Source organism: Salmo trutta, chromosome 21 (assembly GCF_901001165.1).
Source record: "Salmo trutta chromosome 21, fSalTru1.1, whole genome shotgun sequence".
NCBI classification, from domain to species: Eukaryota; Metazoa; Chordata; class Actinopteri; order Salmoniformes; family Salmonidae; genus Salmo; species Salmo trutta.
The window spans coordinates 36,065,924-36,089,200 of record NC_042977.1 but is presented as its reverse complement, the minus strand read 5'-3'; the positions used below and the strand labels follow the sequence as shown (position 1 = coordinate 36,089,200).

The 23,277-nt window shown below is 43.0% G+C and overlaps 2 protein-coding genes across 5 annotated transcripts; both read left to right on the top strand.

The window, feature by feature from the left end:
• Nucleotides 1-5,750, top strand: LOC115157327 (protein arginine N-methyltransferase 5). The gene is made up of 16 exons (XM_029705490.1): nucleotides 1-175; nucleotides 806-924; nucleotides 1,101-1,186; nucleotides 1,447-1,581; nucleotides 1,950-2,062; nucleotides 2,166-2,215; nucleotides 2,312-2,475; nucleotides 2,591-2,752; nucleotides 2,840-2,917; nucleotides 3,043-3,101; nucleotides 3,220-3,342; nucleotides 3,597-3,772; nucleotides 3,972-4,175; nucleotides 4,294-4,404; nucleotides 4,487-4,551; nucleotides 4,658-5,750. Exons 1-16 carry the CDS (start codon nucleotides 75-77, stop codon nucleotides 4,808-4,810), a joined length of 1,899 nt encoding a protein of 632 aa, XP_029561350.1. The 5' UTR covers nucleotides 1-74; the 3' UTR covers nucleotides 4,811-5,750.
• Nucleotides 5,751-7,695: 1,945 nt separating this feature from the next.
• Nucleotides 7,696-22,780, top strand: LOC115157328 (large neutral amino acids transporter small subunit 2). 4 transcript variants are annotated; one of them, XM_029705492.1, is made up of 12 exons: nucleotides 7,799-7,882; nucleotides 8,617-8,826; nucleotides 12,333-12,537; nucleotides 12,988-13,139; nucleotides 13,362-13,487; nucleotides 17,229-17,382; nucleotides 17,834-17,957; nucleotides 18,173-18,276; nucleotides 18,710-18,806; nucleotides 18,962-19,111; nucleotides 19,425-19,602; nucleotides 21,523-22,780. In XM_029705492.1, the coding sequence occupies exons 2-12, from the start codon at nucleotides 8,688-8,690 to the stop codon at nucleotides 21,612-21,614; spliced, it is 1,521 nt and encodes a 506-aa protein (XP_029561352.1). In that variant the 5' UTR covers nucleotides 7,799-7,882; nucleotides 8,617-8,687; the 3' UTR covers nucleotides 21,615-22,780. The 4 variants fall into 4 exon arrangements, with proteins under 4 accessions (XP_029561353.1, XP_029561352.1, XP_029561351.1 ...); XM_029705491.1 differs by having other exon boundaries at nucleotides 7,804-7,882; nucleotides 8,612-8,826; XM_029705493.1 differs by lacking the exon at nucleotides 8,617-8,826 and having other exon boundaries at nucleotides 7,696-7,882.
• The last annotated feature ends 497 nt before the right edge of the window (nucleotides 22,781-23,277 follow it).

Genomic DNA, 23,277 nt, shown 5'->3' with positions numbered 1-23,277 from the left:
GCTTGACTAGAGCCAAAATGGCGTCAGTTTCCCGATTCTAATTGCAACTCCCTTCTTTCCCATTCACTCGTTTAATGATGGCGTCCCACAGTACAGGGGGCAGGGTGTCTTGCGGGAGAGATTTGAATTGTGTGCCCGAGGTTGCTGACACGCTTGCAGCGGTCGCTAAACTTGGGTAAGTAAACTGCTTCGCTCAAGCAGTCAAATACTGGAGACGAGTATGCTATCCCTATCTACCCATCGGCTTAATTTCTACACGTGATGTAACCAGCTAACTAGCTAGCTATTTTAGCGCGGCAGTAACAGCAAACTAGCTAGGTTCATTTGCCGGTGAAATATTAGCACGTGCACTATCACAATGGCTAAGAAATGTTCCTCCTGGCCACTACCTCAATATGATCTGTTGAGAATACATTTGACTGTAGATCCATGACTTTACTTAAATGTATTATCCAATTAAATAACGTTGGCTACTGTAGATCCATTACTTGAAAGTATTATCCAATTAAATGTTAGCTACGTTTGTAAAGTAATTTTCGTACAATAAACTTTGCAAGAGCATCAGACAAGTCGACATTTACATTTTTTTATATTTTTTAAATCAACTTTATTTAACTAAGCAAGTTCTTAACTGACAAATTCTTATTTACAATGACGGCCTACCCCGACCAAACCCGGACGACGCTGGGCCAGTTGTGCGCCGCCCTATGTGACTCCCAATCACGGCCGGATGTGATTCAGCTTGGATTAGAACCAGGGACTGTAGATCATCGACAACTCAACTAAAGTGTCCCTTCTCTTTCAGGTTTGACTTCTTGTGCATGCCCCTCTTCCACCCGAGGTTCAGGAGAGAGTTTGAGTTGGATCCCGCCAAAGTCCGATCTGGAGCACATACACGCTCGGACCTGCTACTCTGTGGGCGAGGTGAGGTCAGAGGCAACCTGTATTTATACTGGCCTCAATGGCATAAACTAGACAGTTCATTCCCAAGTTCCACTGAACACAGGAGCATCTACTGACATAACAATCTAATGGCTCTACAGTATGTATTTTTTTTAATTAAGTATCAGGATATTGAATTACAATTCTTCCTTACCCAGACTGGAACACTCTGGTTGTTGGAAAGCTTTCTCCATGGATTGAGACAGACTCAGAGGTGGAGACGGAGCGCAGGAATTCAGAAGCGGTGAGTTGGACATCATGAAAAGACGTATTCACACCGTAACAAAAAGTAGCAAAACGCTTTGCAATGGAGGACGTTTCGCTATGAAAATGACAGTTTCTATTGTACAAATTCAGGTAGGTCCCTCCCCATTTTGTTCTGTTTGGGTTCCGTTTGAATTTTAGTGAATACACCATGGCTTTGTCTGCTCAAGCAGACCATTTGAAACATCTTTGCCACAGGTTGAATTGTTGCTCTCCTTTCATCCCTCTGTCATGTCTCAGGCCCTGGTCCAGGAGCTGAACTTCTCAGCGTATCTGGGTCTGCCAGCCTTTATGATCCCTCTGAAGGGCCCTCACTGTGCCAACCTGGCCCGTGTGCTACTCAACCACATCCAGACTGGACACCACTCCTGCATGGTAGCATGTCTATCCCTGTAGCTCAGTTGGTAGAGCATGGTGTTTGCAACACCAGGGTTGTGGGTTCAATTCCCACGGGGGGCCAGCACAGAGAAAAAAAAAAAAGAAAAAAAAAATGTATGAAGTTGTATGAAATGTATGCATTCACTACTGTAAGTCACTCTGGATAAGAGTGTCTGCTAAATGACTAAAATGTAATGTAATGTAGCTACAGCCGTCAAGCATTATCTATCTGTACCATTTAAGAACAATAACTCATTCTTAATCCTTGGCTTGTGTTGTGACTGGCAATTTCATGGTATTTCAGTGAACTTAAAATTGAAGTTATAAAACCTACAACTAAGAAACTGTGGATTGTGTCATATCAGTTCTGGATCCGGGTCCCCCTGATTTCCTCTGATGATATGTGTGATGACATCATCGAGAATGAGCCAACGAAACACACAGATGATGGCAGTAATGACGAGAAGACCTGGGCCTGGTGGGTCTGCCGTCACAGCTAGAGCCACATGGCTAAGGCATCAAGGTTTTCAGCCTTGTATTTTTGCTTTTTGTAAAAATGTACCTTCTGTTTTTCATTTCAGGTGGCATTCATTCAGAACTCTTTGTGACTACAACAAGAGAATCTGTTTAGGTAAGGAAGCAGGACAGGGAAACATGGTTGGAGTGTTGACAAACTGATAGCTCAATTGTGACCAAAATTCCTTGTCTTCCCTTCCTTTCCCTGAAGCCATTGAGGTTGGAGCAGACATGCCCACCAACGCTGTGATCGACAAGTGGCTTGGAGAGCCAATTAAAGCAGCAATTCTTCCCACCAGGATCTTTCTGACCAATAAAAAAGGGTTCCCAGTCCTTTCAAAAGCCCACCAGCAAATCATCTTCCGTCTATTCAAGGTACTGTAAATGCTAGGCTATATGGCAATTGTTATAGCAACTACAACCGTTTTATCTTCAGTCTGTCTTCTGTTCTTGAAAATGAATTTGACAAAACATTTCCTTGTTCTCCCAGCTTGAGGCCCAGTTCATCTTCACTGGCACCAGTCGTCACAGTGAGAAGGACTTCCGCTCTTACTTGCAGTACCTTGAATACCTCAACCAGAACCGCCCTGCCCCCAATGCCTATGAACTGTTCGCCAAGGGTTACGAGGATTACCTACAGTCTCCTCTTCAGGTGTGTGTTAAGTTTGTAAATAGGCATACCTATTGTCTGTATGCATTGGATTCTTTGTTATGTCTCTAACTGTTCTCTTCCCATTAGCCCCTCATGGACAATCTGGAGTCTCAGACATATGAAGTGTTTGAGAAGGATCCCATCAAATACTCCCAGTACCAGCAGGTAAGGAGCCTTTGACATGCATGTTCTCACAGTATAATACACTAACATTATTAGTGATGTGGCTGGTAGGGTTTAACACAGTAATATCATTAAGTACCGATTGAGTTCTCCTGATCTTTCTGCAGGCTGTGTATAAGTGTTTGATGGACAGAGTCCCGGAGGAGCAGAAGGAGACCAATACACAGTGAGTAGCTCCAACACCTCACTGTCTGTCCTCTCTGTTAATGAGTATCTATTCTCCTGACAATCACCTTCCCCCTCTGTATCTGGTGGGTAACAGTATGTATTCTCTGTAACCCCAGGGTGTTGATGGTGCTGGGTGCTGGGAGAGGTCCTTTGGTCAACGCCTCCCTGAGGGCCGCCAAGCAGGCTGACAGAAAGCTCCGTATCTACGCCGTGGAGAAGAACCCCAACGCTGTTGTCACGTGAGTGGAACCTTTTCTCATTTTGAACCCTGACCTCCAAAAGATTTGCCAGCACAGACTAAACTCATTCCAGAAGATAATTAAAGTCCTCCATTTTTTTTATTCAGGCATTGGGAGTTATTTCCCTGGATAGCTTTAATACTCTGGAAGATAAATAAATCCAGATGAAAATGGGAGGTTGGCAACATTAATCTCCACTGAGCTCCTAAAAATTCCCTCCACCCTCCTGTACTGATCCTGTCACACTCTCCCAGGCTTGAGAACTGGAAGTTTGAGGAGTGGGGCGATCAGGTGACCGTAGTGTCATGTGACATGAGGGAGTGGGCGGCACCTGAGAAGGCGGACATCATCGTCAGCGAGCTGCTCGGGTCCTTCGGGGACAATGAGCTGTCCCCAGAGTGTTTAGATGGAGCACAGAACTTTCTCAAAGGTAGGGGGGAAGTCACTCTAATTGCAGTCATTTGCAACTCGTTGATATTGAAATTTTGCTTATCACTGATTGATTGAAATCTTTATTATGTGATCGAGCTATACATATGGTAATTTTCTTTCAATGCCCATTTATTTTGCCTCAACCACCTCTACCCTTTCTCATCTTAAACGTGTTCCCGTTCTCTTATTCCTCTCAGATGGTGGGGTGAGCATCCCCTGTTCCTACACCTCCTTCCTGGCCCCCCTCTCTTCCTCCAAGCTGTATAACGAGGTCCGGGGGTGCAGGGAGCGGGACAAGGACCCTGAGTGCCACTTTGAGACCCCCTACGTAGTCCGACTCCACAACTTCCACCAGCTGGCTGAGCCCAAGGCCTGCTTCACCTTCATTCACCCTACCACAGGTAACACATACACACACGTCAAAAACCCTTACATGGCTAATGCTTACGCACCCTAGCTAACACAGGTAATGATCACACATAAGCTATGTACTAAATGCACTTCTCTCATTTCCTTCAGATATGAACAACAACCGGTATCAGTGCCTCAGATTCTCTGTGGGGTGTAACACAGTGCTGCATGGCTTTGCTGGATACTTCGAGACCACACTCTATGGAGATGTCACACTCAGTAAGTAGTAAGAGTGGATGATGATGAGGTTTTAAGGTGTTTTGATATCATTAACATCAATGTGTGCATCTGTTTGGTCAAGGTATCAAGCCAGAGACCCACTCTCCTGGAATGTTCTCCTGGTTCCCCATCCTCTTTCCTCTCAAAGTAAGTTGACAGTCATACGGTCATGTAAAATGTCTTTACATTTAACACATTTTATTACCCAAAAGAATGTAGTGCATTTACTTTTCCTCCCCTCTCCCACCTGCAGCAACCGATCCCTGTGACGAAGGATGATGATGTCGTGGTGAGGTTCTGGAGGTGTAACAATGGGAAGAAGGTGTGGTACGAATGGGCCGTGACAGAGCCCTCATGCTCCGCTATCCACAACCCAGCAGGACGATCCTACACCATCGGCCTGTGAAGATCTCACACTCGCATACAAACACACACATGCATACAGACACAATTAGACAGGCACTTAGTTGCAAATGTTGAGGTAGTCTTGCTCACAAAAGGTCTAGCATTTTACCTATTCACCTGTAATCATGAGCCTGCTCATACCATGAAACCTACTGACCAGGGTCACAGTGAGGGTTTAGAAACCTACAGACCAGGGCCAAATTGAAGGTTTAGAACCTACAGACCAGGGTCACAGTGAGGCTTTAGAAACCTACAGACCAGGGTCACAGTGAGGCTTTAGAAACCTACAGACCAGGGTCACAGTGAGGCTTTAGAAACCTACAGACCAGGGTCACAGTGAGGCTTTAGAAACCTACAGACCAGGGTCACAGTGAGGCTTTAGAAACCTACAGACCAGGGTCACAGTGAGGCTTTAGAAACCTACAGACCAGGGTCACAGTGAGGCTTTAGAAACCTACAGACCAGGGTCACAGTGAGGCTTTAGAGCTGGGAATAAGAACCCAATCAATGGTTTAGATTGGACCGATTTGAAACTGTTACTTTACAGTATAGTTAGTCCATGCCGGAAACTGACTCCTATCATCCACACATTCACATACCTATTGAGTTTAAGTTACTTATTTAGCCGGCAGTCAAGATACCCTCAATGGCAGCGTTCAGACAGGCAGCTGAATTCTGATATTTTTTTCACTAATTGTTCTTTTGACCAATCAGGTCATCTATGAAAAATATCTGATGTGATTGGTCAAAAGACCTATTCTATACTATAATGCAGATGAAATGGCTCTAAATTGTAACTCAACACACTTAACTGGTTAACTCCGATACAGCAGTGTGTAGGAGATGGGCTATTCAGGTCATATGTTTTTCAGGTGTTCATTTCTTTGTTTTGTTACGGTTTTTGTCTGATCCATATTGTCAATAAAGACGACTACTAGCAACTTGCTGCTCTTTGCCCTGTTTGTATATGTACCTCTTGCATCTACTTATTTAGCATATTCCCTCGTGGGTTAAATGGCAGGCTGTTATTCCACTGAATTATTTTGAATATAGGCTATGCATATATCAAAAGGATATTTGGAGTAGAAAACTTAAATGCATGCATTTACACAAAGAAATTGTATATAAAATATGTACCATTCCTTTTTGTGTCTGATCAACAGACTGCACCCTGGTTTTAATGTCTTGACTGCACCATGGCATGTACTGTGGTGATGTATTGTGTCCAGTAGGTGTCACCATAGGAGAGGTCAGGATCAAATATTGGCATTGAATGTAATTAGCATTTTATTTTTAATTTAACCAGGCAAGTCAGTTAAGAACACATTCTTATTTACAATGATGGCCTACACCATTAGAGGCAAACCTATCAAAATAACACCAAATAAGTAGGTAGCTAAACCACACATGCTGTCATTTAGGGATCAGGTCCAATAGAAATGGAGAAGGAACACAGGTATACCAACTGAGAGGAAAGTTTATCACAGATTCTTGGAATTGCTGGTAAACACCAAGTTTCCTTCTGGAAAAGAAGACTTTTAAACTCGTCTCCATAAAAACAAGGCGGGAGTGTTATTGGTGCAGTGCAGACTTCTAGGGAATACTTTCACCTACTCCCACATCAATATGGCACCAAGCAAACCTGGGTTCAACTACCATTTCAATTACTTTCACATTTCAAAGCAATATTCAAATATTTTTGGGGGGAAATTATATGTACTTGGAAAGTATTGATGTGTATTTCAAAGTATTAAAATGCTGAGTATTTTCAAATAAATACTCTGATGCATTTGAACCCATGTCCTAGGAGTATTTGTAATAATGTAATTGGAAATAAGTATTTTCAAATATTTTTCAAATAGGAAATTATTGGAATTTTTGGGGGAAATTGTTTGAAAATACTTCCAATAGAATTAGCTGATTTCGGCCACATTATTTGAAAATACTAAAATACTGTACACAGAAACATTTGAATTGAAATAACAAATAATTTAATACATGCATTTCAACACAGCTCTGGCACCAAGTGACCTTTCTTGGCCAGAACACTTAGGCCCTCTCATATTCCTGTAAATAGTGTCTGCTCTAGGTATATAGGTACCCTGCTATTTTAGGGTGGGACAAACACTAATGCAAAACAAGCTCATAAATATTCTCAAATGTTGGCCTTAATCCACATCACAAACCAAACTGCTCACTAACTACCATTGATGTTTTCATTCTCTCAAAACGCTGACTGTGTTGCTGTCTCTGTCCCATGCTGTTTTACCATGAGAAGACCAGCAGCAACGCTAGCTCACCCACACACTCACTCTGGCTGCTGTCTTACCAACAAGCCGTGTAGGTAATGTGTGCACACATGATAATTGTCATTATGGCAGTAAGTGACACAAGTATAAGATGTTTTTCCCACTGAAACACAATAATTCACTGAGGCATAGTTTGGAATTTGACCAACTCAAAGTCAGTGTTTCTCTCCATCTGTCCGTCTGCGTGACCCTAATAATGTGTTTTGACAGATTTCTTGTGATGACAGAGTTGCTCATGTTAAGAGAAAACAAATATCTAGCTGTAAACACGTGTGAAGGAGTGTAGGTTGTAGCCTCCACCCCAAAAACATGGTTGTTTTAGAGGAACCTGCTTTGCTTCTCAGATCAGTCTAGTTTCCAGACAACTCACAGAAAACACTGAAATGAGTGTTAATGCTATATAATATGACAGCTACTCACCCTTCCTAATTAATGCATTTGAATTATTTCTATCATTCTACTTCCTCTTGACCTTTCACAAACTAATTTAAACTAACATTCTTAAATTGTATTTGAGTTTACTAAAGCATTATAACAGTAAAATAATAAATGAACAACCCTGCTGAAACGTGGAGGGGAGGGGCTTACCCTGTGTTGACTATTTCGGCCACGCTGATTGGATGAGCATTTCAAGCAAATGGTGTTAAATTTTCCAATAAGGCAGAGATCTTGTTCACTTGCTAATGTCGAACAGCTGTCGGGTGTGCTGATAACAGGATGCTGGCGATTCGTCATTTTAAAAGTCACGGCTACACGGAGAAGAGGTGGGTCGTTGCTTTTATCAATTGCTTGAATTTGAGGCTGTCAAACAGTGTCAAGGATTACAATGGCATAGGCTATATTGTATCCATCCAAACTGAATCGCCCTCATCACTAAACTACAGGGGCGCAACTTTCACTGGGGGGGGGGGGGGGGGGGGCGACGGAGACGGACGTCCCCCACATTCTGAAATTGCTGAATGTATTAGTCTGGCACACAGTATGGGTTCTTGGGAAAATTTTGTTTACTGATATAGCCTGCTGTAAATTGCTTGCCATTGCTAGTTTGCCATTGTTATTTTCAATGTGGTCGACCAGCCGCTGTGTATAGTAGGCCTACAAGATTATCTTTAGTGGCCTATTTCCTCTACAAAGCCTATTACTGCTGGGTGATCTTGCACCTACTTTACGCAGGTGGGGCTGGGCTGGCTGGTCGCACCGCGTTGCGTCGAACGACTGAATTATTTATGAAGCGATGTAGTTTCTAATAATAGCAGTAATCTCCTAGTAGCCCACACACTATTCGAATGGCAGGGAAACGTAATAGGGCGTTATATTGCATGCTTCATCAGTCTGAGCGCTTACATTTTTGTATTAGTTGACTAGAGAAAATTCTCACAATTGCGATTTGTAAATCACAATTTGTGCCACGGGCTATGTTTTTTTATGGCATCAAAGATAACTTTGACACTGAAATAGTTTTGCTGTAGACAACCATTTTTGTTCTCCATTAGTGCAGGTAACACCAAACTGAGCTAGGTTGCACTGCACCTGCGCTTTTCATCCAACAAAAGTAATCTTGGAGACGAGATGACCGATGGTCCTAGGCTGCGGGGCAATGCGTCGGGAGATGGGGATACGCTTTCCTCCGAATCCACTGAAGAGGATTCAGGAAGAGTGGCCCTGAAGAAGGAGATTGGCCTTGTCAGCGCATGTGGAATTATTGTGGGCAAGTCATTATTATGCTCATCCGTTGTTCTTGCTATCTATTATGTCTTCCTCAATGTAGGTATGGGTGTGTCCACCTAAAATCCAACCTAAAAGATTGAGATGAAATGTATGGTCCACATGGATTGCACAAAAAGTGTTAATTTTGCAGCTGATCTAACTGGTCTTGAAAAACCTGTTTTCAATCTGATCTTTCTTTAATGGCCAGACTACCTCCTGAACGTTTTCTGATTGCAAGAAGATCCACAGGGCTCAAAATAATACATGATGTGCCTGTGTGAGGTTGTCTTTATCTGGTATGTGGATTTGTTCTGAAATGTCTGTCACAGAGCAGCGTCCATCCCACCCACATGCAGAGGAAGTCAATAAAAAGTAATCTCAATCACGCTTGGCCTGTGTACCAGCTGCACTTTAAATCATCAGCAAAGTGTTCTTGGGGACCTTCAATGCTACATACATTTTTTGGTACCCTTCCCCAGATATGTGCCTTGATACAGTCCTGTCTCTGAGCTCTTCGGACAATTCCTTCGACCTCATGGCTTGGTTTTTGCTCAGGTATGCACTGAACTATGCGACCTTATATAGAAAGGTGTCTTTCCAAATCATGTCCAATCAATTGAATTTAACACAGGTGGACTCCAATTAAGTTGTAGAAACATCAAGGATGCTCAATGGGAAACCTGTTTTCACTGTCATTGTGGGGTATTGTGTGTAGATTAACGAAAATAAATATTTAATCCATTTTATAATAAGGCTGTAAAGTAACAACATTTTGAAAAAGTTAAGGGGTCTGAATACTTTCAGAATGTACTGGACTCGCTTGTTTTGTCAAACTGAAATTGGACTACTAGAATTTTTGCAACCAGGAAATGGCGGCGCTATTTCTGTATAGTAGTGCATCTTTTAAAGGTGCACTGCAGAAATGTCACACAGAAATAGCGCACAGAACAGACCTACCACTTCTTAAACTTGCTTTCAAAGAAATGTGATTTCTCATTCAATGTGAATTTGGTCAGGTCACCCAAAAAGTTGCATATTGCAGCTTTAAGGTAAACCCTTAATAAAGGGTATGTAGCATAAACATAACCACATGTAACATTTGAATTTGCATTAGAATACGCAGCAAAAGTCCCAGTGCAACGTTACCCTTCACTTTTACATTTTGAGTTGTTACATAAAACTGATCAGCATTCCGAAGAATGCCGAAGTCATGCCGGGAAAGAAAAATAATTTGTGGGGTGTGACTTAATATGGAGGATGGGACAAGTCGGCCTATTCCCTATATGTAAACGCCAACAGAAATAACAGAACTTCAAATGTATAACTTCAAATCAATTGCACTCATGATTACTGGTTTAAATTAAATTCAGCCAATTTACAAGAAAATATGAATTTGTTACAAATCAGCTTGCAAGGTTACTAGCCTGCTAACGTTAGCCCTACAATCTGCTAACGTTACATTAGTATTGCGTTAGTCAGCCAGATGCTATCAGCACCTACCTTCCAGCAACATTAAACCAAAGTTTTGAAAATGCATAACGCCGTCTAACCAGCTATCCACTAATGTTACCGGTATATGCAGTTCTTATCTAGCCAGCTAAAGTTATTTTAGCCTGCTAGCTAGCTTAGCCAGCCAGCTAGTCAACCACCATGGTCTACATAGCTAAGTAGTAAGCCAGAAAAACAATTAGTCTAGCATAGGCAGGAACCCACAGAACCAAAAAAATTGACAGCTGAGTTGGTTACCAAAGTCAAAGAAGAGCTAAGGAGAGACCTTCAGAGGGAGCGTCAGCTAGCTAATCCAATGGCGATATAGTGAGGTAAATCCACATTACATTTACCTGGTTTACCCGGTTTATCTCCACTGTTGACACTCGCCATGTACCGGTAGGAAATGGGTTGCAGGCTTTCTTTCACGCTAGGCACAGCACCTGGTTTGTCACTCATTCCAAATCTTGCCTTCCACTGGTTATACTAAGACATGTCTTCCCTGTGGCTCAGTTGGTAGAGCATGGTGTGTGCAACGCCAGCATGGTGTGTGCAACGCCAGCATGGTGTGTGCAACGCCAGCATGGTGTGTGCAACGCCAGCATGGTGTGTGCAACGCCAGCATGGTGTGTGCAACGCCAGCATGGTGTGTGCAACGCCAGGGTTGTGGGTTCGATTCCCACGGGGGGCCAGTACAAAAAAAATTCCATGAAATGTATGTATTCACTACTGTAAATCGCTCTGGATTAGAGTGTCTGCTAAATGACTAAAATGTAAATGTAACATCAGTTATCAATGGTGAAATGAGTACTGCATACAGTGACGTGCTCAGGGTTCCCCTATTCCAATCCACTCACTTCAACCGGACAAACCGTTCCGACTTCAAAGCTTGCTTCTCCTTGTTGGGCCACAAATGAGTCCTAACCCCATCCTTGTGGGTATTACTGCACTAGTGACAAATGACAGAACTACTACGACACTCACCCGACTACCACTAACAAACTCGCATTACTTTATATGGTTTCTTCTTTGTGGATGTACATAGTAGCTCACCAGTGACAACACTTGGTTTGGAATGTTATTACATGCTAGTAGGTAGTGTTAGCCAGCTGAAATTATCTAGGTAGCACCGGTTCTCCATATGATGTTGAGAAATGCATTGTGGGTAGTTCCTAAGATATCCGTAAATAAGTTAGTTGTTTAAGCATTTTTACTTTTGTAGTTTCAGGTAACCAGATCGTGACTACAACTAAGTTACTAAGTCTTTGACCACACTGTTACTTTGGCAAGTAAAAACTCATGCTTCTATCCTTTAAGGGTAATACTTAAGATGTTTTATCTAACTGGGCTCCAGGGTTGAAGTGAAAACCTACAGGACAGTATAGCTCTCCAGGAACTGGGTTAGAGAGCCAGACCGGTGCTGTAGAATCACACTTCATAACAATTTCTCTGCATGTAGATCTAATCTTTTAGAATTACTTTTGCAGTTGGAGTCTGACTGGGAGCTTCCTTCCTGGGTGGTCTTTGTGGTGAACGGGTCAGTCATATAAGCCTGGGGGAAAACGTGACAGTCAGCAGTCTGTTCCTGAGTGTGATTAGTCAGCAGTTGGTGGTTTTGCCCTGCTGTCCTGTTTGTGCTACTGTATTATTCCAGACTCCCAAAATCATTCTGATAATCCTGATCTTATGTTTGAGTCACAACAAGTAGTCTGAAGATGTAGTTGCTGTGTTGAGACTGATGTAAATGAGAAGAGGTAGTGGAAAGTGAGTTAAACAGGATGAGAAGTTGGCAGAGGGTCCCCGTGATGTTGCGCTTACTTGGGCACTAAGCAGGAAGCTGTGGACTAAGTGACCGGAAACTCTCACTTTCCGTTCCAGTCCACACTCCACTTGTTTGTCAGCCAAAGGGAACATGTCGGCCCTAGTCAATGTTGTGAAATATTACCCTCCACTTTTGAAAGATTGATGCAGCGTTTTCCACTCCTCCTTACCCTCCCTGTCTCTTTGTCTGGGTCTCAGGTAACATCATCGGTTCAGGGATCTTTGTGAGCCCAAAGGGCGTTCTGGAGAATGCGAGCTCTGTGGGGCTGGCTCTCATCGTGTGGATTGTCACCGGAGTGATCACAGCCATTGGCGCACTCTGCTATGCCGAGCTGGGCGTTACCATCCCCAAGTCTGGAGGAGACTACTCGTACGTCAAGGACATATTTGGAGGACTTGCCGGGTAAGGGAAATGCATGGTGATGAGAGAATACTTATACTGTAAGAGTACTGCAAGAGAAGTGCTGGTTACCATCTGTCATTTTTTTGAGCCACCCTTTTCTCAGACAGACAAATTGACAGTATACTGTACAAATGTGCCCCCCCACAAAGCACTACAGTACCATCCTTTTGTCCCCCACCATTTCCTGTATGTCATTAACCTTGTTTTGTTAATGTCTGCCCTTTATTGTACACATACACCAGCCCATATTATTGAATAGTCTGCTAGTTGGTTCTTTGTGTTCCCACTGTCCTCTAATGAGCACTGGTATTTATTTTTCTCACATACAGTATCTCAAGTATTCTGACAGGTTTTTGCTCTACATCAGAAATGTAGATGTTGATATGCGTGATTGAGGTGTTTTGACGTGTGACTCTCCGACCCCCTTCCCTCCCTACCTACCTCTCCCAGGTTCCTGCGTCTGTGGATCGCGGTATTGGTGATCTACCCCACCAACCAGGCGGTCATCGCCCTCACCTTCTCCAACTATATCCTGCAGCCCCTATTTCCCTCCTGCTTCCCCCCAGAGAATGGCCTCCGCCTGCTGGCTGCTGTCTGTCTATGTGAGCGCCTCAGAGAACATGCATGCCGCCTTAGTTTTTTTTGGACTACTTTGTTTACGTCAGCCTGATTACAGGGCCCTGGCCCTCTTCGCTGAATTTGCGACTTGAGGTATATTTGTAGGTCAAATATACCGTATTACCCAGTCTAGTATAGTGTTACTGTATTCCATGTGTGATAAGTTGCTATGATGTGTGATGTGACTCTTCCTCCTTTCGTCCCAGTGTTGCTGACATGGGTGAACTGCTCCAGTGTGCGCTGGGCCACTCGTGTTCAGGATGTCTTCACTACTGGGAAGCTGCTAGCCCTGGGTCTTATCATCATCATGGGCTTTGTGCAGATCTGCAAAGGTAGACTCGGTCTCTTGGATTTAGATTCTGATCTGTAACTGTTGATTTGTTTCATCATTCATTACAAAGTCATTGGGATGTCTACAGGATAGGCCTACTGTACGTAGAGTATTGGCAAAGACGGTACACTATGGAGATGCTTCTCCGATAGAAAAAAAACTGCTTTTCTAATAGAAATCCCAGATCACACTTGTAGGAGAAATCATGGTGACGTTGGCTAGCCAAACTCATGCATAGAAACACGTCATTGGGTCTAACGGTAGTCTCGTGCTGAACTGCCCATGTGCAGGCTGTCAAATCAAAGGCACTCCTTTAAGTTGTTTTTGACTGTCGTTCCCGGAAGTCTCGCAAAGTTGTGCCTCGGGTTCACAAGCTCTGTGCTATCGTTCCCCACTGACACATACTTTACGGTCTTAATCTGTCTCCACCTGCTGGACAAAGTGTCTGAGGCCACTAGAAGTTTGAGAAACTAGTCTAATCTGTTATTCATCCAGAACCTTTGATACACAAGAATAATCACAAGATGTGAGAGGGGGAAGTATGGCTGAATAAACATATAGTGCCAGAACACCATAATACTGTTAACTCGTGTTTCCCACAGGATTTGCATTGTCCCTATGTGAGAGGGGATTAAAGTCCCCTTACCTCTTCATCCCACACATAATCTCTTACCAAACCAGGACCCCTGTGTCCAGTCTAGAGCGTGAAGTCACAAGCTCTGCTGGTCGGCTCCTGCGTAGCAACCTAGCGGTGCCGAAAGCCTATGTAAATTACAATCGGCAGAATGGCCAAACAAAACTTTTTTTAGGCTGCTGTTTTGGCCTCTAAAATGTGTTTATTATGAAGTTCGACCCCCACTGGTAATCATTTTAAAGTTCGCTACAAATCGGGATATTTAATTAAATATACAGTTGAAGTCGGAAGTTTACATACACTTAGGTTGGAGTCATTAACTTGTTTTTTCAACCACTTTACACATTACTTGTTAATAAACTATAGTTTTGGCAAGTCGGTTAGGACATCTACTTTGTGCATGACACAAGTCATTTTTCCAACAATTGTTTACAGACAGATTATTTCACTTATAATTCACTGTATGACAATTCCAGTGGGTCAGATGTTTACATACACTAAGTTGACTGTGCCTTTAAACAGCTTGGAAAATTCCAGAGAATGATGTCATGGCTTTAGAAGCTTCTGATAGGCTAATTGACATAATTTGAGTCAATTGGGGGTGTACCTGTGGATGTATTTCAAGGCCTACCTTCAAACTCAGTGCCTCTTTGCATGACATCATGGGAAAATCCAAAGAAATCAGCCAAGACCTCCACAAGTCTGGTTCATCCTTGGGAGCAATTTACAAATGCCTGAAGGTACCACATCTGTACAAATAATAGTATGCGAGTATAAACACCATGGGACCACGCAGCCGTCATACCACTCAGGAAGGCGATGCCTTCTGTCTCCTAGAGATTAACGTACTTTGGTGCGAAAAGTGCCAATCAATCCCAGAACAACAGCAAAGGACCTTGTGAAGATGCTGGAGGAAACGGGTACAAAAGTATATATTTCCACAGTAAAACGAGTCCTATATCGACATAACCTGAAAGGCCACTCAGCAAGGAAGAAGCCAATACTCCAAAACCGCCATAAAAAAGCCAGACTACGGTTTGCAACTGCATATGGGGATAAAGATCATACTTTTTGGAGAAATGTCCTCTGGTCTGATAAAACAAAAATAGAACTGTTTGGCCATAATGACCATCGTTATGTTTGGAGGAAAAAGGGGGAGGCTTGCAAGCCGAAGAACACCATCCTAACCGTGAATCACAGGGGTGGCAGCATCATGTTGTTTGGTTGCTTTGCTGGAGGAGGGACTGGTGCGCTTCACAAAATAGATGGCATCAGGAAGTAGGAAAATGATGTGGATATATTGAAGCAACATCTCAAGACATCAGTCAGGAAGTTAAAGCTTGGTTGCAAATGGGTTTTTCAAATTGACAATGACTCCAAGCATACTTCCAAAGTTGTGGCAAAATGGCTTAAGGACAACAAAGTCAAGGTATTGGAGTGGCCACCACAAAGCCCTGACCTCAATCCTATAGAAAATTTGTGGGCAGAACTGAAAAAGCGTGTGTGAGCAAGGAGGCCTACAACCCTGACTCAGTTACACCAGCTCTGTCAGGAGGAATGGGCCAAAATTCACCCAACTTATTGTGGGAAGCTTGTGGAAGGCTACCTGAAACGTTTGACCCAAGTTAAACATTTGAAAGGCAATGCTACCGAATACTAATTGAGTGTATGTAAACTTCTGACCCACTGGGAATGTGATGAAAGAAATAAAAGCTGAAATAAATCACTCAACTATTATTCTGATATTTAACATTCTTAAAATAAAGTGGTGATCCTAACTGACCTAAGATGGGGAGTTTTTACTAGGATTAAATGTCAGGAATTGTGAAACTGAGTTTGAATGTATTTGGCTAAGGTGTATGTAAACTTCCGACTTCAACTGTACTTGTCAAATATAAACAACATGCATCAATTTCAATATTTTTAATGAGTTAAAGTTCATATAAGAAAATCACTCAATTGAAATAAACTCATTAGACCCTAACCTGTTGATTTCACGTAACTGGGCAAGGTGAGCATTTGCCCACTGAAGTCGGTTATGACGCCGAACTGCAGTCAGGTCAAGACACTGATGAGGACGGTGAGCATGCAGATGAGCTTTCCGAGATGGTTTCTGGCTGTTTGCAGACAGCTGTGCAAACCCACAGTTTCATCAGCTGTCTGTGTGGCTGGTCTTAGACGATCCCGCAGGTGAAGAAGCCGGATGCGGAGGTCCTGGGCACGGGGTCTGCGGTTGTGAGGCCGGTTGGACGTACTGCCAAATTATCTAAAACAATATTGGAGTCTGTTTTTGGTAGAGAAATTAACATTGAATTCTCTGGCAATGACTCTAGTGGACATTCCTGCAGTCAGCATGCCAATTGCACGCTCCTTCAAAACTTGAGACATCTGTGGCGTTGTGTTGTGACAAAACTGCACATTTTAAAGTGTCCTTTCATTGTTCCACCACAAGCTGCACCTGTGTAATGATCATGCTGTTTAATCAGCTTCTTGATATGCCACAGCTGTCAGGTGGATGGATTATCTTGGAAAAGGAAAAATGCTCACTATCAGGGATGTAAACAAATTTGTGCACAAGATTTGAGAGAAATTAGCTTTTTGTGCTTATGGAAAATTTCAGGGATTTTTTTTATTTCAGCTCATGAAACATGAGACCAACACTTTACATGTTGATTTATATTTTTGTTCAGTGTAGTTATCCATTCTGACTACATTTGTTGTGACGCAGGACCATGTGCTGACAGACAAATCACGGGCCAGTAGGCTCCGAGGAGGGCCACGCCCTCATGCCATAGACATTAAGGTTAACTCTCAGGCAGGATGAAAACGACTACATCGACCACAATCCTTTCCTGCAGTTACAGCCACTTTCACCATGATCCTTATTGATTTTTTTCGTTGTTGGTGCCATTCAGCTCAATTCAGCAATATTGCGCGCTACAAATTAAAATACTTCTGGCTTCATGTGCTGTTGGATTTTTTTTCCATATTAATACGTGGATGACGTCAGCGCTGTCACGATCTACTGGTTTTAATGTCCATGGACCCCACACACAATTCCACCACCCACTCTGTGTTGTCTGTGTTGTCTGTGTTGTCTGTGCCCAGGGGAGTATTACTGGCTGGAGCCAGCGCATGCATTTGAGACGTTCCAGCCCTATGACATTGGCCAGATAGCCCTGTCCTTCCTGCAAGGCTCCTTTGCCTACGGGGGATGGAACTTCCTCAACTATGTCACAGAGGAGCTTGTCGACCCCTACAAGTGAGCTAGGTCCCCCAACTTGACCGAAATCACAAGTTGCACATGGTCTCAACAGGGTAGCATTACATACACACCCAATCTAGCCAGTTTCATGTCTGGTTATCATTAGTGCCCGACTTGGGCAGGAGCTCACCGGAGTGGAGTACCGGCACCTAAAATGTTCTACTGTTTGAGCTCCTGCACCTCTTATAGAATAGTAGCTCAAAAGTATTGTGGAAATGCTGCACCTAAATATATACGGTACCAGCACCCAAAATGAGTATCGGTACCTATTTCAGTCCAAGTCAAGCACTGGTTATCCTAGTCAACCATGATCTATACCTATAACTCTGTATTACAGATGAGATGGTGTCCTGTTAGGCCTGTGTTATCAAATCGGATGGTAATTCACACCATAAATACACCCCCACCAGAACCCCAGCTCTTCAACCCTGTTCTCTCTGTATACCAGGAACCTTCCTCGGGCCATCTTCATCTCCATCCCTCTGGTGACTTTTGTTTATGTGTTCGCCAACATCGCCTATGTCACCGCCATGAGTCCTCAGGAGCTGCTGGCCTCGAATGCCGTCGCTGTGGTGAGATGCGGCCCTCCCATTCCACTGCCCTTGTGTAGCTGCTTTTGGGAATGGCTGCTTTTGGGACGTATGCAGCTTGGTCTAAAGTCTGGTTATCAGTAGAAAATGCTTTTAGTCACCAGTCTTGGGTTTCAAAGTCATCCAGAAACATCAGTTAGTAGAATTTGTTTGTGTTGAAACTCTCCTCTCTCCTATGTCCACAAATTCTCTCCCAGACATTTGGTGAGAAGTTACTTGGAGTGATGTCATGGATCATGCCCATCTCTGTCGCTCTGTCTACCTTTGGGGGGGTCAATGGCTCCCTCTTCACCTCGTCGAGGTCAGTTTATGCACCCCATCCTTCTCTCTTGCTCTCTCTCGGTCTGTCTTTTTGCTCTCACGCTGTCTGTAATTTACATTCCCCATTCTTGCCTCCTGTCTGTAGTGCGTCCTTCATACGTGTGGAAATATCAGACCACAGAATGATCACATCTAGTCACTCTGATTCCTGCTCTTTCTGCACCATCTCTTCCCCTTTCTTATTCCATATGTTGCACCTCTGTGTGCCTCTACCATCACTGCCTTGCTTTGTCTTCATTTCTTTGTGTCCCATTTGTTATCACCTGTGTTTGTTGTTCTATACCTCAATGGACAGGTTTATTTTTTTATTTTTTCCCTCATTCTTTGTGAGTCCAAAAGCAACAAGAGAGGACTGTTTTTCCAGTATCTGTGCTGACCTTATGTTCATGTTCTTCACGGTCTCTTTCATTCAGGCTGTTTTTTGCTGGAGCAAGGGAAGGCCATCTCCCCCGGCTACTGGCAATGATTCATGTGAAACGCTGTACCCCAATCCCAGCCCTACTATTCACCGTGAGTCCTAACTTTACCCCACATAATCTCTCTTCCTCTCACATCTACAAACGTGTCATCCCAGTTCACTCTCTTTCTATGTATAGTAGTCTGATCTCTCTTGACTCTTTAAAATGAATGGATGACTTTTGCCCCACCACCCTGCTTCTTTACAGTGTATATCCACTCTACTGATGCTGTGCACCAGTGACATGTATACCCTCATCAACTATGTGGGCTTCATAAACTACCTCTTCTATGGGGTCACCGTTGCTGGGCAGATTGTGCTGCGCATCAAACAGCCAGACCTAAATCGGCCTATCAAGGTAAACCCTTCATGCCTGTGCTTCCATCACTCAATCCGATTGGACAAGGTTATTGCTTGCTTGCACATTTTGGGAGGAGCATTGTTTTGATAAGAATTCTTTACTCAATATTGTCCTGATTGCAGTCATGGGTCTACTCTTGTTTATGACAAGTTACAAGCTGACACATGCACAATGCCATAATTGTCAAAGCATGTGTTGTTCCCCCTGTGGATTGTTCAATTGTTTACTCTGTACTTTGTATGTATTACATTGTTTGTGTAAATTTGATTATGTATGAGATTGTATAGATTGTTGGCTGTCCTGTCTTCAGGTGAGCCTGGTGTGGCCAGTGATCTACCTGTTGTTCTGGGCCTTCCTGCTCATCTTCTCGCTGTACTCTGAGCCTGTGGTGTGTGGCCTCGGCATGGCTATCATGCTGACTGGAGTCCCTGTCTACTTCCTGGGGGTCTACTGGGACAACAAGCCCCAATGCTTCAACACCTTCATTGGTATGGAAACCATGTTCACTAGTGATACTCATTACTACGACCCCTAGTTCTTCCTGGTCAGTTCATGTGGTCAGGAAACACTGGGTTCTAGTAAAGTGGTAAATGACAGTGCTTGTACCATTTATTGTAGTGCAAAATGCTTAGCCTTCGGGATTATAGTTGTGGCCAAAAGTTGAGAATGACAAATTCATTTTCACAAAGTCTGCTACTTCAGTGTCTTTATATATTTTTGTCAGATGTTACTATGGAATACTGAAGTATAATTACAAGCATTTCATAAGTGTCAAAGGCTTTTATTGACAATTACATAAAGTTGATGCAAAAAGTCAATATTTGCAGTGTTGACCCTTTTCAAGACCTCTGCAATCCGCCCTGGCATGCTGTCAATTAACTTCTGGGCCACATCCTGACTGATGGCAGCCCATTCTTGCATAATCAATGCTTGGAGTTTGTCAGAATTTGTGGGTTTTTGTTTGACCACCTGCTTTTTGAGGATTGACCACAAGTTCTCAATGGGATTAAGGTCTGGGGAGTTTCCTGGCCATGGACCCAAAATATTGACGTTTTCTTCCCCAAGCCACTTAGTTATCACTTTTGCCGTATGGCAAGGTGCGCCATCATGCTGGAAAAGGCATTGTTCGTCACCAAACTGTTCCTGGATGTTTGGGAGAAGTTGCTCTCGGAGGATGTGTTGGTACCATTCTTTATTCATGGCTGTGTTCGTAGGCAAAATTGTGAGTGAGCCCACTCCCTTGGCTGAGAAGCAACCCCACACATGGTCTCAGGATGCTTTACTGTTGGCATGACACAGGACTGATGGTAGTGCTCACCTTGTCTTCTCCGGACAAGCTTTTTTCCAGATGCCCCAAACAATAGGAATGGGGATTCATCAGAGAAAATGACTTTAGCCCAGTCCTCAGGAGTCCAATCCCTGTACCTTTTGCAGAATATCAGTCTGTACCTGATGTTTTTCCTGGAGAGAAGTAGCTTCTTTGCTGCCCTTCTTGACACCAGGCCATCCTCCAAAAGGCTTCAACTCACTGTGCGTGCAGATGCAATCACACCTGCCTGCTGCCATTCCTGAGCAAGCTCTGTACTGGTTGTGCCCCGATCCCGCAGCTGAATCAACTTTAAGAGATGGTCCTGGCGCTTGCTGGACTTCCTTGGGCGCCCTGAAGCCTTCTTCACAACAATTGAACCGCTCTCCTTGAAATTTACATTTTAGTCATTTGGCAGACACTCTTATCAAGAGCGACTTACAGTAGTGAATGGATACATTTCATACATTTTTTCCGTACTGGTCCCCCGTGGGAATCGAACCCACAGCGTTGCAAACACCATGCTCTACCAACTGAGCCACACGGTGATAATCCGATGATAATGGTTGATTTAGGTGCAATCTTACTGGCAGCAATATCCTTGCCAGTGGAGCCCTTTTTGTGCAAAGCAATGATGACGGCACGCGTTTCCTTGCAGGTAACCATGGTTGACAGAGGAAGAACAATGATTCCAAGCACCACCCTCCTTTTGAAGCTTCCAGTCTGTTATTCAAACTCAATCAGCATGACAGAGTGATCTCCAGCCTTGTCCTCGTCAACACTCACGCCTGTGTTAATGAGCGAATGACTGACATGATGTCAGCTGGTCCTTTTGTGGCAGGGCTGAAATGCAGTGGAAATGTTTTTGGGGATTCAGTTCATTTGCATGGCAAAGAGGGACTTTGCAATTAATTGCAATTCATCTGATCACTCTTCATAACATTCTGGAGTATATGCAAATTGCCATCATACAAACTGAGGCAGCAGACTTTGAAAATTAATATTTGTGTCATTCTCAACTTTTGGCCACGACTGTACTGATGTGAATTCAATTTTTTCCTCTTTTACACTTGGTTACTCCTCACTTCCTTCTCCCACCCAGGTAAGCTGACCCACATGTGCCAAAAGTTCTGTGTGGTGGTGTACCCAGCCATGGGCGAAAGCAGAAATGTAGGAAACCAGGGAATGGAATAGGGACAGAAAGAAGAACTGGGGAATGTTCAACCCGTTTGAATGAACATTGGCACAGACAGTCACACTCTTAAAAGGGCGTCGAGAGACTGGGAGACTTCAAAAGATGGACAGATGCACTCAAGGAGATATGCTACAGCACTTGGTTTTCTCTCTTAAATGTTGACTGGCCTTAAGACTTTACACATCTGCCTCAATGCAATACTACTGCCCATTCCCATGAGTCTGAGCTGCAATATCAATATATTGGACAGATAAGTAATGTTGATGCTCAGATGTAAAGATCATTTTCTGTAGGATCTGTTTTGGGAAATGTTGTATTGTCTTTTTATTTAGATTTTGGTATCTGTTTTATTTCGGTTTTGGTTGTGGCAAAGTTTAATAGTGATCTTAGTGATCTTAATGTATAGTCTTTCACATAACACTAAACAAACTGTCATTCCCTAAATGTATTTGTTTACTGCATTTAATTTATCACCCCTTTTCATTGTTTAATGTTGTTATACATGAGTGTGATGTTTTCTGTAGACTGCTCTTCAATGTACTATAGAGGGCAGATGTATGGTGTACTCCTGAACGATCAGATCCTTTTACGTGATAGTCACGTTCTCACCCTCACAGAACTTGTTGATGTTCAAGATTAGATTTTATATTCTTGCAAAAGAACTAGCATGACAATGTAATTATGTAAACAAATGATTAATAATCATAGAAATGCTGCATAGAAAATATAGTATTTACATTAAGTTTTGCTCAAAACCATACACCTTGTCTGTGTATGGTTGTCAATAATAATGCAATGCACTCCTGTAATGCCAGTCACAGGTCTTTTTATTTGGCGATACACATCTTGCATTGATTGAAATGTTTGATATTACTGTGCTGCTCAGCATGGAATCACTAATTCCTTACACTTTCAAGTTTCATTAACATCTTATATTCTCAATATCAATACAGACACGCAATGAAACACACTACTAGTCACTTGAATGATAAGAAATTCCTCACTGAACTGCCACCATCTTTCTTACATGCTTTGTTACCCTGTTTGTAACGCAACAACGGGCAATGAAAATGAACAGGCATGCTCCCACTGTCTCCTTGTGGTGCTGGGAAGCCCAATGCTGGTGGTTTAGTTCCTTCCATTAAAATCCTCCCACAAACACAACTACCTCTGCTCCATTTGTGGTCCAATCTATGCTTCCGAGGATATTACTTCCCTTTCCATTTGATATTCAACACTGCCTTAAAGATGTGTGCAATAAATGTGCCACCACTGTTTAGTAATATGTAATACAGCTCTCATCACGTAAATGTGTTTGAGTTGTGTGTCTGCAGCGGCAGAAAGGGAAAAGTGCATGCTTAGACACTTTAACACACACAATGTTATGTATGAAAATTACATTTCTAGGGATGACTGATGAGAGGACTGTTGCTATAATATGGAAAAAGATGACTGACCATGACCAATGTAATTGTTCAGGTGATCGCTTCTCTATCTGGCCATGCACCATCAGTTTACTATGCACCCCCACAAGTTTTCATCCACCTGGGGTGTAATCATTAGTTGGATTGTTTTGCAACAACTAGTTTCAAAAGGACAAATTCAGTTATGTTTGCTTCCGTTTGATTCATAGAATAAACAAACTGTTAGTTGCTAAATGTT

Bases quoted from the DNA above. Each gene is read 5' to 3' on its own strand.
- LOC115157327 (XM_029705490.1), top strand. From the start codon at position 75: ATGATGGCGTCCCACAGTACAGGGGGCAGGGTGTCTTGCGGGAGAGAT. The intron at 2,918-3,042 runs GTAAGGAGCCTT...ATCTTTCTGCAG, and splicing joins AATACTCCCAGTACCAGCAG to GCTGTGTATAAGTGTTTGAT. The intron at 4,552-4,657 runs GTAAGTTGACAG...TCCCACCTGCAG, and splicing joins CCATCCTCTTTCCTCTCAAA to CAACCGATCCCTGTGACGAA.
- LOC115157328 (XM_029705492.1), top strand. From the start codon at position 8,688: ATGACCGATGGTCCTAGGCTGCGGGGCAATGCGTCGGGAGATGGGGAT. The intron at 17,383-17,833 runs GTGAGCTAGGTC...TCTGTATACCAG, and splicing joins GAGCTTGTCGACCCCTACAA to GAACCTTCCTCGGGCCATCT. The intron at 17,958-18,172 runs GTGAGATGCGGC...ATTCTCTCCCAG, and splicing joins CCTCGAATGCCGTCGCTGTG to ACATTTGGTGAGAAGTTACT.